Source organism: Dicentrarchus labrax, unplaced genomic scaffold (genome assembly GCF_905237075.1).
Source record: "Dicentrarchus labrax unplaced genomic scaffold, dlabrax2021, whole genome shotgun sequence".
Taxonomy (NCBI): domain Eukaryota; kingdom Metazoa; phylum Chordata; class Actinopteri; family Moronidae; genus Dicentrarchus; species Dicentrarchus labrax.
The window spans coordinates 23,609,537-23,624,900 of NW_026136715.1; the positions used below are offsets into that span (position 1 = coordinate 23,609,537).

A 15,364-nucleotide genomic window follows, 5' to 3' on the forward strand; every position below is an offset into this window, starting at 1 on the left:
TATTGGGAAACCCAGTCGGTAATGTGCACCAGCATCATCAATTAATACCTGACACAATACAATAAAAAGTATTCATTATCCATCCACAAACACTAGTTTATAAATGAGGTCAATGCAAAACACCATCTGCCTTTAATTTCAGCTCAGTTCAGTAGTTAATAAGACATGGATTCTCTAGTGATGAATTCTGCTTTCATTTTCACGAGCAGGTTCACATGAGGATATTTCTGCATTCACTAATGCAACAATATGCATTAAATCCTATTTTAAATATGAAATTACCCTGCATACTAACTTAGGTTTTTCACCTATGAAGGCGCCCTTAAACAATTAAGAAATTGGTTTGTTGTTTGTTTGTTGGTTTTTTCCAGCCTATTTTTAGGATTTGCCCAATTATTAAGATACGTTTTCTCCTAGAAGATGTTTGAGATTTGAGTGTAATGGCTGTGCAGGCATGCTAGCAGCTGTGAAAGACACAGAAGTGCTTTGATAGTGCTCATAGTGGCAATGTTAAAGTTATTTTCTTTACCACAACATTAACTGTAGTTTGTGTTTTTGTACTAAAGAGCAGCACTTTAACATGTATTTGCTCATTAACAGAAGTATTAGACAAATTAAATATTTGAGCAAATGATGGATCATCATTTTAGTGTCAATACATCCATTATTTTTTCTGTAATACTTCAATCTGTACCGAAGTTGTGAACTGACGAATCTCATCCTCCCTATAGTTATGCGGCATTGCTAAAAATCTAGACCAGTTACCATGAAACAAGTTCAGGGGTGCATCTCGCTATCGGTTACTCTGACGTTTATTTTCTTGATGAATCCTTTAATTGTTTAGTCCATAAAACATCTAGATAAACTGTGCCAAATCCATCATGATTTTCTAGATTCCAACCTGTCTTCAATTTGCTTGTATTGTATTGTATAACAGTTCAAACTCCCAAAGAAAGAAGTGAGTTCACCAGGTCTCTGTAGTCCGCTTCTCATCTCTGCTTGAGGCTACATTAGCAGCTTCTAGCCTAACATCTCTAGTTCTGCATCAATTCTGAGTCCAACAATGTCATAGGAGAGCGATGCTAAATTAAAGTGGAGAACTCTTAAGGTTTTTGTTGTATGCTCTGCTGTGAATTGTATCAGCATTAGTTTTATGACAGGGCAGAGTCACAGTCCATTCTATTGATACATATAATAACATGTTCCTATTTATGCAACTTTCACAACCAAAAACTTTCATGATACTCCGAGTCTGAGGAAGTTCGACATGGTGTTAGAGCCCTGTGCGTGGTAGTATTGGGTAAAAGGTAAAAGGTTTATTAAAACATAACTTTTTTAATAATATAATAGCTCTTATAATAAACAGAATAGTATTGCTGTGCCACAAATAGGTATTTTATCACTTTCTGCCTTGGGTCTGCCTGGCTCACTATATGGCTCTGAACTGGGGAAGGCTAACCGCGTGGCTTCAAAGATAGTGGTGCACGCATACAAGGTTTCTTATCACCAGGGTATCACAAAGTCATACTTTCGCCATCCCGGAGGAAGAGACGAGAGATTGACAGAAGAAGACAGGGAGAGAGAAAAGGAGAAAAGGCGAGGGAGGGAGAGAAAATGTCAAACTGTCTGGCCTTTTCTTGGCGATCCCACCACTATGTCTGTCTGAAAGATTAATCTTCAGTCATCTTTAGATAGGAATCTCACACACACTCCTCCCCCTCATCATGTCCTCTTTCACTCAAATTCCTTCACTTCCTTTCAATATCGCACCTTTTCCCTGTTTACCCATCCACTTCTCTTATTTTAACTGTACTTCTTATTCTGAGATCTGCCTTTTTTCCAGCCTTTTCTGAGGACAGGATGCTCTTTCTCTCTCTGTTGAAGCCATTATCCCCTGCCTGGCCACTTATCTTCTATCTGTATCCCTCCATCGGTCTGTCTAGCCCACGGCTCAACACACTGACATAGACACACACACACACACACACACACACACGCACACACGCACACACGCACACACGCACACACGCACACACGCACACACGCACACACGCAGACAGCTCAATAGGGCCCTCACACACAGCTATCAAGCTTTTCCATTCCTCTGTAAACTGTCATATTGTTATCAGCAGGATTGTGATGGTTTTTTGGTCTCTTCCCTCATGGCTTTGGATGTGACACTGTGTGGAACTGCGCATCTTATCTACCAAAAAAGAGACAACATTTTGATCACACACCCTAACCCTCTATAACAGGGACTGCATTGGATATCTGAACATCTACAATACAATTTAAATTATTTAATTTTTTTATCTAGTTGGCGATAAAGAAATCCATGAATGTGTGATGGGACTGCGCTGTGAGTCACAGAAGCATGGTTTTTCTGTCTGTAGACAATTGGAATGGAAGGTTATCGTCCCTGCTATTTGTACCTCAGCAGGTTGATTTGAGGTTTAAAAGAAAGATTAGACCCAAGACAAGCTCTTAAAACTTGTTTTCCTAAAATAAAAAACATCTGTAGTGGAGTATTTACTGAGACTACAGATGTTAATGAGCTCGGCCACAGTTCCTTCCTTTTGCATAAAGTTCCACTAAATAAGATCTGATGCTGAAATGTTTTAACACACAGTGTGCTGCAAGGTAATAGGGTGCCATAGAAAGTGTTTTCTGCTGCTCAACTTGGAATATTGGCTAAAGAGAAGACATTTTGGAACTGCAACTGCACATTCATCCTGCAAGAAAGCTGTATGTGAGGAAATATTAGTTAAATAGTCAGATGTTGTCAGTTCAACAAAAAGATCAGTGATTGAATACGTTTGAAATAGCAGTGGAAGACTGACGGTAAAACTTTTAAAACTCCTGTGACTAAATGTACTGTACACAAAAAATATAACAGCCTACTTATAACTACTGACTGCGAAAGAGCTGCAAAATCTGTTTCTTCTTCTGGCACGAGCACTGTCATCTGACACGCGCAGTGATGTAGTTGGTGTCAGGGTAGAACTACAGGCTATTTGGAGCTTGGAGCTTGAAGGTAACAAGATATCTATGTGTGAAAAAGAAACTGTCAAACTCTAGGAATTCATTTGCTTGGCATTATTGTGCACCCAGCAGGTAACCTAGCTTGCTCAGTGGGCATCAGAAGCTTGTGCACAATACATCTCGCACACGTAGACCGACAAGGCGTCCACTTAAAACACTTTAAAAGTCAGAAAATATAGGAAGGAAAGACCTATGGGAAACAGAAAGGTAAAGTCACGTGATTAATAAAAGAGTGTTGCATTGCTGTTCTTTTGTCTTGTGTTGCAGTGGTGATCTGAGAACTGTGTATTGCGTCTTAATGTAATGTTTTGACCTGGCTGTAGCCTTTCACCCTCCCTGTGTGTCAGACAGTGGTAACAGATTTTACACCTACCATTAAATTTCAGACACAATTTCCTCTGCCGCAGTGGTCAGTCAGCAGTGATACATCAGCTGCAGCGTACATTTCTATAAATGTCCATTCCCTTCTCACATATTTTGCTCCTCTAAATAGAAACGCCCTAAAATAGATATTGCTGGAGACCGAACAGGAAATTTTCAACGGGGTGCAAAACCCTGATGCAGTTTTTAGTGAAAGCACATATGCAATTAGGCTTTTTAGCACCAGTAAATATCCCCCGTCTCTGGAGCTGTAGCCCTCTCTGACACATGCACAGTCTGTCAGACTAAACAATACACTCTGTAATAATCACAGCTGAATGGAAAATTAACTTTTTTATTTTATTTATGTTCATAATCACTGGCTTTTTGTCAAAAAGATTGGTAAAGGTATAATGTTTAATGATGCGTGTCATTGCACGGCAACAACAACAACAAGCCTAAACAACACATTAATATGAAAGGTTTATTAAGAATAAAAGCTGTTGTAATATTAAGGCACTGACTTAATTCGCTCAAGTGGAACATAAACTTAATGGTGGATGACTTTTTGGAAGAAACTGATTGATACTGATGAGGAATGACAGTCATTACAGCCTGTCATTATTAATACTACCATTAATGATTCTACGGATCAGGCCTGGTCTATGGGGCCTGTGGTGGTCAGTTTCAGATCAGGTTCACAACTAATTGATGGCATTTCATTTGTTGTCAAAAGCAGAAAGATTCAATGTTTCATGAGAACAAAATCCATCCAACAAGCTGCCTGATAGAAAGTCAGTGTTAAAGACACAGCACAGACAGGATGACTGAGGGGACAGATTGAGAGGATGGGAGGATGGGAGGGAGGTAGGGATGGAAGGAAAAAGGAGAGATGCTTACATGTTTCTCTCCTTCGATTCTCTTGTCAGCCTGCTGAACAGCCTCCAGGTACTTAAAATGCAACTCCATCAGTCGATCAACCTGGAGAGAGAATGAAACAGAGGCAGACAGAGAGAAAGTGAGAGATGCAGCATACAAGAAAGCAACAAGAAAATAAGAGAAATATGAGGGAGGAAAGGGAGAGAGCACAAAGGAGAGACAGAACAAGATGAGACTCAGAGGAAAAATATGGAAAAATACCATTACTATTCATTTTCTTCACATTAATCATTCATTGATTCTTTTTAACTGTTTGCTGTCAACCTCTTAGATTGTTGCAGGGAGGGTTTATGAAGTAGAAAACAAAGGCAAGCAAATACATCATCATTAAGATTAAGATGCATTGTATAACCATATAGGCATTACACATCCCCTAAAATGAACAAATAACTGAGGAAGTGGATGATGGAAATGAGACTCTGAGACTGGGGTGGTTTGGGGGAGAAGACATCCACGTTTGATTTGCACGACATGCAGCGTCCACGTCAAAAGTCATTGTGGGAGTAGCAGGGGGAAAAACTCCAGAAAAGTGTCAGGTTTGATATTTTAATCGCATTCTCAAGTTCTGTAACGTGGCAGAACTTGCACAGGTACAGAGCAGCGCAGACACCTGACTGAGTGACCTGAATGTGAACCTGAATGTATTTAACCTGCCCCCACCCTGTGGTAAAAATACGATGAAGAGATAAACACTCAGATATTGTCAGTTTATGATAATCACTCATTTTATCCAGCCAAATGTCTTGAAAAATTTAGCTCATGTGCTTTATATGGATTATGTGGGCGTGGACTGATCAGATTTGATTGACAATGTTAACAAACAAACCAACAACCGTCAACACATTTAGATCCAAATGCTGCTGATTAGTGCATGTAAATATGCAACATCAAAAAGAGGAAAACAGCAACAAGAAGAAAATAAACGAACCTTCTCACAGTCATTCTCTGTGAACTTGTTGAGGAGTCTGCTTCTCTGTTGGGACTTGAGATTTCTCAGCATGGAGGCAATGATGGAGCAGACGTGTTCTAAGGAAAAGAAAGTGAGAAGTAAAGCTAGAGCTTCCTCGTCTGTATCACCAAGACAGTATCTTAAGTTAGTTTATTGAAATAAGATACACACCTGTCTTAACAGAATAACTCAGATTTTTAAGAACCGCTTTCCACTAACTCTTAGACAAACACGTGTAAGCTTCCTATGATAGCGATTCATCAAAAAGCTCATAGTTTTAACTGAGGAGTATAACAGCAGCTCAAAACATAAACATTAAACTCCACAAAACTGATCACTGCAAAGCTCATTCACATCCACATTCACAGCCCCCAGAAAGAACAAATCGATTACTGCTTGATAATTTGCAATTACAGCATGCACCCAGCTAAGCATGGTTACTCTTACATAGAGTGCAGAGAACAAGAAGAGGGAGAAAATGTTAATGAAATTTAGAAATCAATTTTCATTTTAGGGCATGCTGGAACATGCGTAACAGTTTTGGCTGTAGCTAAATTACATTTCTCATGGTGATAGAAATTTGTCTGTGGCAGCTCTGGGGCCATTTACCAAGAGGGAGGTCTAAAAAGATGTTAATTGGCTAAATTAGCAACAAAAACGAGTTAGTCCTGTTGAGTGCCCTTGTTAACCCAATTCACGTACGGTGTGTGATGTCATTCAAAGAGCATCTTACTCACAAGCTGCAGTAGGTGACAATCCAAGTATAATATTTCTCTGTGATATTGAATAAACAATACAGTGTACACACAGGGGGAGCAGAATATGACATTGTAAAATCTCTGGATATACAGAGTGGGGAAAAAATGTAATTGGGCTTTATCAACAAGAGGTCAATATTCTCTCTCAACAAGGCTTTGCAGTTGCTAAGCAACAAGAGCACAGGAATCAATCCCATTTCTGCTTTTTAAAAGGGGTTGTGTTTGCCGTCAGCTCCCTTTCTGCAATCCCATACGACCCGCAGCATGCTTATTCACCATACTTGAAGGCTGAGATAACTAAAGGTTATAACACCTGTCGACACTGAATCTTTCAGATTAGTACCAATGTGACTGGCAGCACAAAAAGGCAGCAAAATGCACTGAAACACAATAAGAAACAAACAGGAGTCAATGGAATTCCTGCTGATTTAAAACTCTTATGTTCTCTTCTGTTACCCTTGTTACTATTAAACTGAATCTATACATGTTTTACCTTAAAACTCCATTGTATACCAATTATTAATGATGTAATTAAAGCCCCTGAAAACTTGGTTTTAAATCTTATGTATGTACGTCTCTATAGCAATAAATATACATGACTAATATACAATTAGCAACAATCAGTTTGGAAAACAAGATCCTAAGTTGACCAAATCACACAAAAGACATCCCTTAATTATACCTTAAATGGGCCTTAATATATCAACTAACAACTCCTTGTTGTGTGTTTTGCAGAGAAAAATGAAGGGTCTATTAAGGGATTTCTGTTTGAAAGTGTCTGTTAGAGTGAAATCCCGTCTTTACGTTTCTTTGAAAATCATGAATATGGACTGACTAAGTGACTGGTATGACAGGTATTACATGTAGTTAAGATTGTGTGCTCAGGTTTATTCCAAGGTTCCCTTTATTGTAATGTAGAGCTTATTGCCTGTACACAATGACAAGGAGGCTAACTGCCATTTCCGAAAGGACGCTACTTTATCAACTTGATCCGAGCGGTAATTGATGTCGCCACCTCCACGCCCTGCCGGGGAGGCTATTGATCGCTGGCTGTGGAATGTTCTCTCCGAAGAGTTTAAAACTAAACAGCAACTGCTCCGCTGAGATTTGTGAAGGTGTGGAGGCAGGATTACATTGTGGGTACATGATGGAGGGCAAGTAAAAGAGCCTTTAGAAAGGTGTCCAATCAATACTCCATTTACATGTTTTGCTGTACAGTTGAATGTTGAGTACAAAAACATGGAACAAACAAGAAAACAAGGAAAATACCAACGCAATTTACATTAACGTTGAACCCTGGCATCAATGGACTCTGGACTGTTATTTGTCAGATAATAATTGCTCTAATGTAAAGTCCAGGAGCTCACTATATGTGTTGGCCTTATATGATCTGACAGTAGCGTCAAAGATTGACAATCACTGCTCTGGGTAACTGAAGGTGAACTTGAAGTGCTGTACAAGAAAAGCTGGATATGAATGAATGTTTATGAGTTCGAGGACTTGGACCAGCTGTGAACACCCGAGCAGAGAAAGTGAACAAAAACACCTCAGGGCCATGAAGCAAAATGTAATGTACCATTCACAAAGAGAGTATTTTATGGTTAATGCAATAGCTACATGGTGTTCACCACAGCACAGAACTATACTGACTACAAAACTAAAACTACAACATCAGGTGACGGTGGCATTTTGAGACCCCGTAGAGTTTCGTCTTTTAAAAGAAGAGCACAAAGCTCAGCGCTTACTGCGCAGGCCCACAGCATCACAAACTTAAGTCGACTTTAACATCCACTTGCATAAACTGAAACTGCTCCAAAAGAGCTGCGTAATGGCCAACAATGAAACACTGTTGTTGGAGTTGGCACCCTCAAAAGGAAATGCATTAAACGCACCCATCACCTGGAACTACTTTAGAGCAGTAAAGGAGCTCTCAGTCAACTTTTGCTAGAGGGATATTTCCATACAGATAACACAATGTCCAACGTTTACTCATCCACTAATCACTCACCGTTTGCCTCATCTTTGCCCCAGGTAGATCCATAGCACTAAGTTAACATGCAAATAACCCTAAGCAGCCTGGATTCATTTATTGATTGACAGCTGAAGGAAGTGTCATGTAGTGTCGTTCTGAATGACAGAGGAGAACAGATAGGTGGCATTTCCCAGAGAGACAGATTGGGCCTGGACTAACTGTGCCCTGGGGAGAGCAATCAGCCTCCCAGCACCACAGGCTAGTCTGTCAGGGGTTAGAGAGACTGCGTTCACTGTCTGAAGCAGCAGGAATGAATTCTGGTTCTGAACTCTCAGAGGGTACGAATGAACAGGAAAGTCAAGATAAACAATTAGCAGTACATTGTGTAGGTGCAGGCTAGTGTGGGTTCCAGATGTGCTCGGCCTGCCAGACCGTCTCGGGGTCCCACGTGCTGTAACACATGAACGCGTTAGGATTGGCTAGACATTTACAGTGTAGGTGCAACTCTCAGTAGAGATGAAAAGGAAATGAGATGGTTCACTCGGTTGCTACTTAAATAATGAGCTCTGAAAAGAATGTTGTGTTACGGTGCATTAATAAATGTAAAAATTCCTTACTTTTAAGTACTAGTTACGATAACGTTAAAAATGTATCAACACCTTGGCACCCCTTTCGCTAACATTAGCAAAGTTATCTGAAAACTGTTTTTGTCGCTGTAGTGTATGGTCCATGTATGTCTCACACACATATGCTTATAGATGTGATGTACACATAAGTCACCATATCTATATATCTAGAAGATGATAAAAACAATTTCAAAAAAGTCTGACTCAACATTCTGAATTAAACGCATTGTTTTTTCCAGAGCTGATGATGGAAGTAGGTAAAGTGAGCCATCTCTCTTTCTTCGCATCTCTGTTGAGAGTTGCACATGTGCAGTACTGATCGAGCAGGATGTAAGGATCTGGCATTAAAGCCAATCATAATGTATTAATGCACATTAATGCAGCATCTCGAGCCGATCCAGCAGGCCGAGCACAGCTGGTACCTACACTGGTGTTACACCGTAGGGAAGAGACAGAGTAAACAAGCGCTGTAGCCTACATATCATATGCAGACGTGAGGACCACCCCAGCATCAAACCCGACCCAAGTGCCATTTACAGGTAAGTTTACATGTTGTTCAATGTGAGCTGAGCAGTTATACAAAATGGCATTGGCAGTGGACTTGAATTGTTTTTTGGTCATTCGTTCGTTAGATAAGGAGTAAACTTTAGCAGGAAAGCTACTGTATTCTTTTCTCAAAAGAACACTGAACACATTATTTACAAAGCAGAAAAAGAAAAAATTCAATTTCAGTTGGACTTTTCTTCTGACTGATGCATTTCTTCTAAATGTTGAACATATCCTGTCCTCAACTGTATAGTTGTTCTGAACCAAAACCTTTCTTATACACCACATATACCACAGCATATTTCATTAGTATGTGTTTACAGAGATGGAACACGATCAATCCCCACCAGAGGAAAGACCAAACGTGAAGATATTAATTAGATGGGTCTTTACACAGGGATCTAACAGTAAATCTCTCCCTCTGAAATACACTAATAATAGGATTACACAGCATGACTCTGACAACACAGATTACAATCGAACTTGTATCATGTAAAATGTTACTGATCTCAATCTGTGCCAAAGGCGTTCCGTGCTGGGAGAAGGGACGATCAAAGCAGAACTCCATTTGATTCTCTCTGCTTTTGACTGAAATATGTGATGTAAGTTTCATCACTAAATCCAGATAACCAAGTTTCTCTATTACAGGCACTTATCTAGTGTCATATATTCTGCGACGTAGTCATGCTTTATGAATCTCCATTTGTTAATACCAGAGGATAGATACTGCTGATAATGTAATGGGCTGATAAAATTCCATGTTTTATCTTTGTAATGAAATGGCTGTAATTTAGGTTTAGTTTTAATAAAAGCATCCTATTTCCATCAAATGGGCTTTTCCATCACCCCGTCCCCCCATGCTTACATACTTCCAAGAGAACTACAGAGCCATAAAGTGTGACAATTTTTTCAAATGCAGGTCTCTTTCTGCTAGCATGCCTCACTCATTACCTATTTTAGTGCAGTCATTAGAAAATAAGGGTCACGCTAAGGGCATTCGCTACACTCGAAGGTGTTTGTGTGGCATTCAAAACATATCAACTACAAAGGCCTCTACTCCCTCCCTGGGCGCTCATTCCCTTCTCCACCAGACAAACACCCACATGCACGCGAGCACACAAAGAAACACTTTTTTCCGAGTTGAAGCCGGAGACGGAGCTATGACTATTGTGCATCGCCATGTAAATTAGTTGTTTACTTCTGCTGCCTCTCACGCTCGCTCGCATCATTAGCCACCTAAATATAACAACCGGCTGCCACCAATTTCCATCATACAATCTCATTTCACTGGTAATGACAGAGTACATACACCAATAAACTGAGACCCTAAAAACAAGGTGAACGGCAGCGTTGTGACAAGCATATTCATGAGCAGAGAGAAATGTAATTTGTTGTTTGGATTTTTTTTTTCCCCTAAATTTTTTCTTTTTTTTCCCGATCCACTTACAATGTCTCTATTAATTATGCCGTTCTGTATGCTAATGTGGCCTGGCAATCCTTGGTCATTTGGGCTGTGTCAATTTCAGTAAGGATTTCACGGGGATCAATCTTTGCACTGAGGTTTATGATAGAGAGTGCAAGGAAATTAATGTGTGAGAGAGAGCACTGAGAAAAGAAGGACAGAGAAGTCCCTACCTCCTAATTACTTTTGTTTGAGGCGGCTGATAGTTAATTAATCTACAGTGTTATTGTGTTATTCTGGAGAACCACTTGATTCACAGCATTTTCAATTAGAAGTCTTACTGAGAGGGAGGGTTCACTCAATACGCCTTATATTATGACAGGCATCTCATTACGAGACGAATCAATGGAGACATGATGGGAAATCCTATACAGGCTCCAACTCTCATCACAAAGAAAAACAACATGAATTAATTATGGAAAAGTCATTTCAAAACTAAATGCTCATGCACATTTACATTATTATTTGTTAAAACTGTTAACTTGTATTGTTAAATACAGACTAATCCGCCAGATGATGTATGATTGCGCTCTCTACAACACCGCCATTACTGGGGTGGTCTGTAGTAGACCATGAAAGCACACATGTCTAAATTGATCACAGTTAGCAAAGTCATTTGTTCCCCCTTTTTTAATGTTACATAACACTGGCTATATAATTGCAATTCTATCTTGTTTAGTACACACTGTCCTAATATAACCCACTGTATTGCTTTGCATAATGTGTGCTGCATGTTAGAATTACTGTAATACCTGACAATACTGCATAATTATTTTCTGTATGATATGACATACATTCTCTACAACTGCTCTGCATACTGTTTATTTTCATCATCAATTAATCTGAGAATTTTTTTTCTTGATTAATCTATTAAAACAATAAGTCAGAAGCTCAAAAATATTAAACTTACCATAATGTAACAAAGACCAACAAATACTCACATTTTTTTAGCTGGAACCATCAAATATTCAGTCTTTTTGCTTGAAAAATAATTTTTACAATTAATCGATTATGAAAAGGTTTGCCGATTAATTCTATTTCGCTCACACAATTAACTGACTCATTAATTGCAGCTCCAATGCTTTGAAACTATTTCAAAAACTCAAACACGGAGGTTTATTCTTGACCTCTGGAATACATTCATATACTCAACATTAACTCACTGAACCTTGAGACTGGAACTTATTCAGTTTTATTTTTAATCTTCTATATCCTCTTAAAGTGAATGTTGTTCAGTCTCAAAACACAAGTCTGAGATAGTTTTGACATTGGCTTTGGGGTAAAAGAAAAAACATTAACATACAACCTTTACCCGACCTCCACAGGCTTGTGGCTTGGAGACATATTATGCAGAGTGTCTTAGATGAACTCCATGAAGATGTATTAAGATCAACATGACTTCTTACAATACAACAGACACTTGTGAACTGTGTTTTTTCCAAACTTAAAGTGTCTTGGACATATTTGCTGGTAAGACTGGAAAAGCAGTTAAAATATGATGTAATATTTTCTACATACAGTGCAGCGTATTTAGTGGATATTAATGGTCGCCTGTTTAATTCCGCCTTCAACCTTAATTATAGTCTATATTTATGCATATTTAAACAATCTGAAATGATGCAGTATGTGGAAGGATCAGGGTTTTTTTTGTCGAGTTCACATAGTTGGCTTTAAAGTATCCTAAACTGTCTACACCAGTGGGTTCACTCTGATCACAGTTCTAAAGCTGGAGGTATCAACAAACAGAGCTTCGGAGTTAAAGGGTCATCTTCATACTGTGGATCTCTACATACATCTTTGGCTGAGAAACACACACACGTATACCACAATTATAACCACAAAAATCTCACAGGGAGAAAAAACCTTCAGGGTGGATTTCCACATCTCTTGTTAAAGCCTGTCTTTTAAGTGTGTGTCTGCCTTGCCAAGAGCTTCAACACACAGGGGGGAAAGGTTTAACTGTTAGGACGGGTTATCTTCCCTACTCTTCCTCCTGCTGCTCGAGGAGGTCAAAGGTTAATTCATCCAGTCCCTGGGTGAGACTGGACACAATGGAAGACAATTTGTTCTTCTCTGCAGGGCTGGGAAGCCCCACCGGATGAATCAAACTTAATTAATACAGGCAGAGAGAGAGGAGGGGTTCCACATTTTGGACATGGGTAATCAAACAAAGAGCGAGAGATGGACAGGGTTTCTACCTCTTTGTCTTCCAGTCTTTTCTCTATTTTATTCTCTCACCCTGTATCACATGGACATCCTATCTTCTTTCTGGCTCTTGTTTGCACTTGCTATCTCTCACTCAGAGACAAGAGAGGTTCGAGAGCGCAGGCAGGAAAATCAATCAAGATTGGATTGATAGTGTAAACTGACAGGCCGAAGAGGCAGCAAACCGTGATACATGAGCAGATTAGGATTGAGTGCGTCTGCAGGAAACGGGTGTGACTACACGCTGCACAAAACTAGACACAGGAGAAGAAAAAAAATTATCCCGACATGATTAATGCAATCACTTCAATTAGCACACACAGCAAATTACTTACTTGCTTGGAAAATAACAAAAATTATGAGGAAGATTTGAAAGATGGTAGAAAAGTAGCCCTAACATTGTCACTTATCAACACCTAAGGCATTATCGTATTCATATAATAACGTTTAAGGAACATGTTATGTGAAACCTAAATGAATGTGATTGGTGTTTTTCTGAATATTTGAAATAGTTCAAACTAATTGCATGGCTTAGAACAGACTTTTCTGGGAAGTTGTTCCAAATCTGTGGAACTATATTATATTTGAAACAACTCTTGTTGTTATAAACTAGTACGCTTCTGTGCCTTATTGTTGAAAAATCAGATTACAAGCATTCCTCATTTTCTTCAGATTCCCTTGTGCTTAGGTAGGCAATCTGAATCAGGTGCACCACTAGTAATAAAAACTACTATACAGAGAGATAGTGACTTAATGTAAATACTTTGCATGGCTATTGCACAAAAAATGCCCAGAAATTGTATCACAAAATGTTTCTTAATTTCATGACAGTCCTCTAAATAAATAGGTCTAAAATTTGATTTGATCTGTAACTGGAGTTGGACCCAAACGCAGAATCCTGCCTGCTGTATTTGGTTTTAGAGATTGAAAGAAAGAAAGAAAGAAAGAAAGAAAGTGCACAACACACAATAATATAAATTACAGTGTGCGTTTATATAAAACAACATGAAACAAAAGGGCAACTAAACTTGCGGAAGCTTGAATGAGCAAAACATAAATACTAACACATAGATAAACTGAATTATTGGGGTTCCTGCTACCTTCCAGTCACACTTGTCACCTGTCACTTATACATATTGCTAAGCTTCATGGCTAAGCATGTGTGTGTGTGAGCATGTGGAAGAGCTCAAAACTTTGAGGGGCATTTGTGCATTTTCCAACAACATCAAATGCTGCCAATTTAAAATGCTCCTAGCCTGTTTCACAGTTCTCAGCAAAAGAGGAACATGAAAAGAATTTTCCAGGACTCATTTCTCAGCCATTTCCAAAGCTTGAATTTGTCAGCAATCGTGTTTTAACTCTGGTAAAAAAAAAAAACTATTTTCCAAAGAAATTTTTTAATTGTGTGTGTGTCTCATCAGATTTGTCATTATCAGACAGGCAACTGGTAATCTTTTTACCCCAGTGATCTGTTTATTATAACATTTGATTTGCTGCTGATGGAACTGAATTGAAAAATATAGCAATATTATATTTCATAACAACTTTAACTACTTGTCAAAACAGAGTGACATGTTTGCAGCTGATTGCAGCCTTCATGAAGAAATCTCAACTGTTGCTTTGTTCCAATTAGTGACTGACCTTCATGCTCCTTCTCTGAAGCACCCGTTTTCTTCATCTTCTTGGGCGTTTTCATGAAAAGTGGAAAGATGGTTCGCAATCCCAGGATGTCCACAAACTTATGGCAGTTATCTGCTCCCTCTGGTCCAATCATCCCATGGTCCAGGACCTTCAGAGCACTGGTTCGAGACATTTTTTTTCTCTGCAGCAGAGAAAGGAAACAATGCTTAAGTCAGACAATGTTGTTCCAATACAATCATACAAAGAACATGCACATTACCACTAAAGTGGCCTGAGAAGGCAAGTCTACACTTAAAATAACTGCCATAAACCTTTTGTGTTGTGAGTGAACTGGTAATAACTATCTTATTATTATTTGAGCATTCATTATTTCATTTCTAGCAGTATTGTTCATGGGAATGACTAAATCAACTAAAACATGGACATAAATGGACCCCAGACTTTTTACCTTCAAAGTTAAAATAACAAGTGCAACAAACTTGCTTCAAACATGGCTGCAAAATGGGCAAAAACGCAAGAGGTCCTATCTTAAGCCAGAGTTGTTGGCTTGTCTGTTTTAGCCTACAGTAGAAACATGTCGGTTCAACATGGCAGCCTCAATGGAAGGCGACCTGAACATATAACTCATTCTAAGGTAACAAAAACACAGTAATTCTTATTTTCAGGTGTACACTAATTAAAACATAGTTATACATATTATATTCCATTTCTGCCAATATATCCTCCTAAATGTTACACATTGGACCTTGTTATGTTATTCCCATCATGAGCCAGACATGATGAAAATAATGTTTAACAAAATCATGGAAACTAAAAAACAAATGCCAGTTTAAATCAGAGGTTTTTAAAAAAAGAGTAATTGTT

General features: G+C 38.9%; 1 protein-coding gene across 1 annotated transcript in view; it reads right to left on the bottom strand.

The window, feature by feature from the left end:
• Positions 1-15,364, bottom strand: part of ctnnbl1 (catenin, beta like 1) — a 56,880-nt gene that overhangs the window by 19,798 nt on the left and 21,718 nt on the right. Inside the window, exons 12-14 of the mRNA XM_051426546.1 lie at positions 14,501-14,679; positions 5,270-5,367; positions 4,303-4,383 (exon numbers count right to left, since the gene is read on the bottom strand). Of these exons, the coding sequence (XP_051282506.1) occupies positions 4,303-4,383; positions 5,270-5,367; positions 14,501-14,679 (358 nt within the window). The remainder of the gene's footprint in view (positions 1-4,302; positions 4,384-5,269; positions 5,368-14,500; positions 14,680-15,364) is intronic.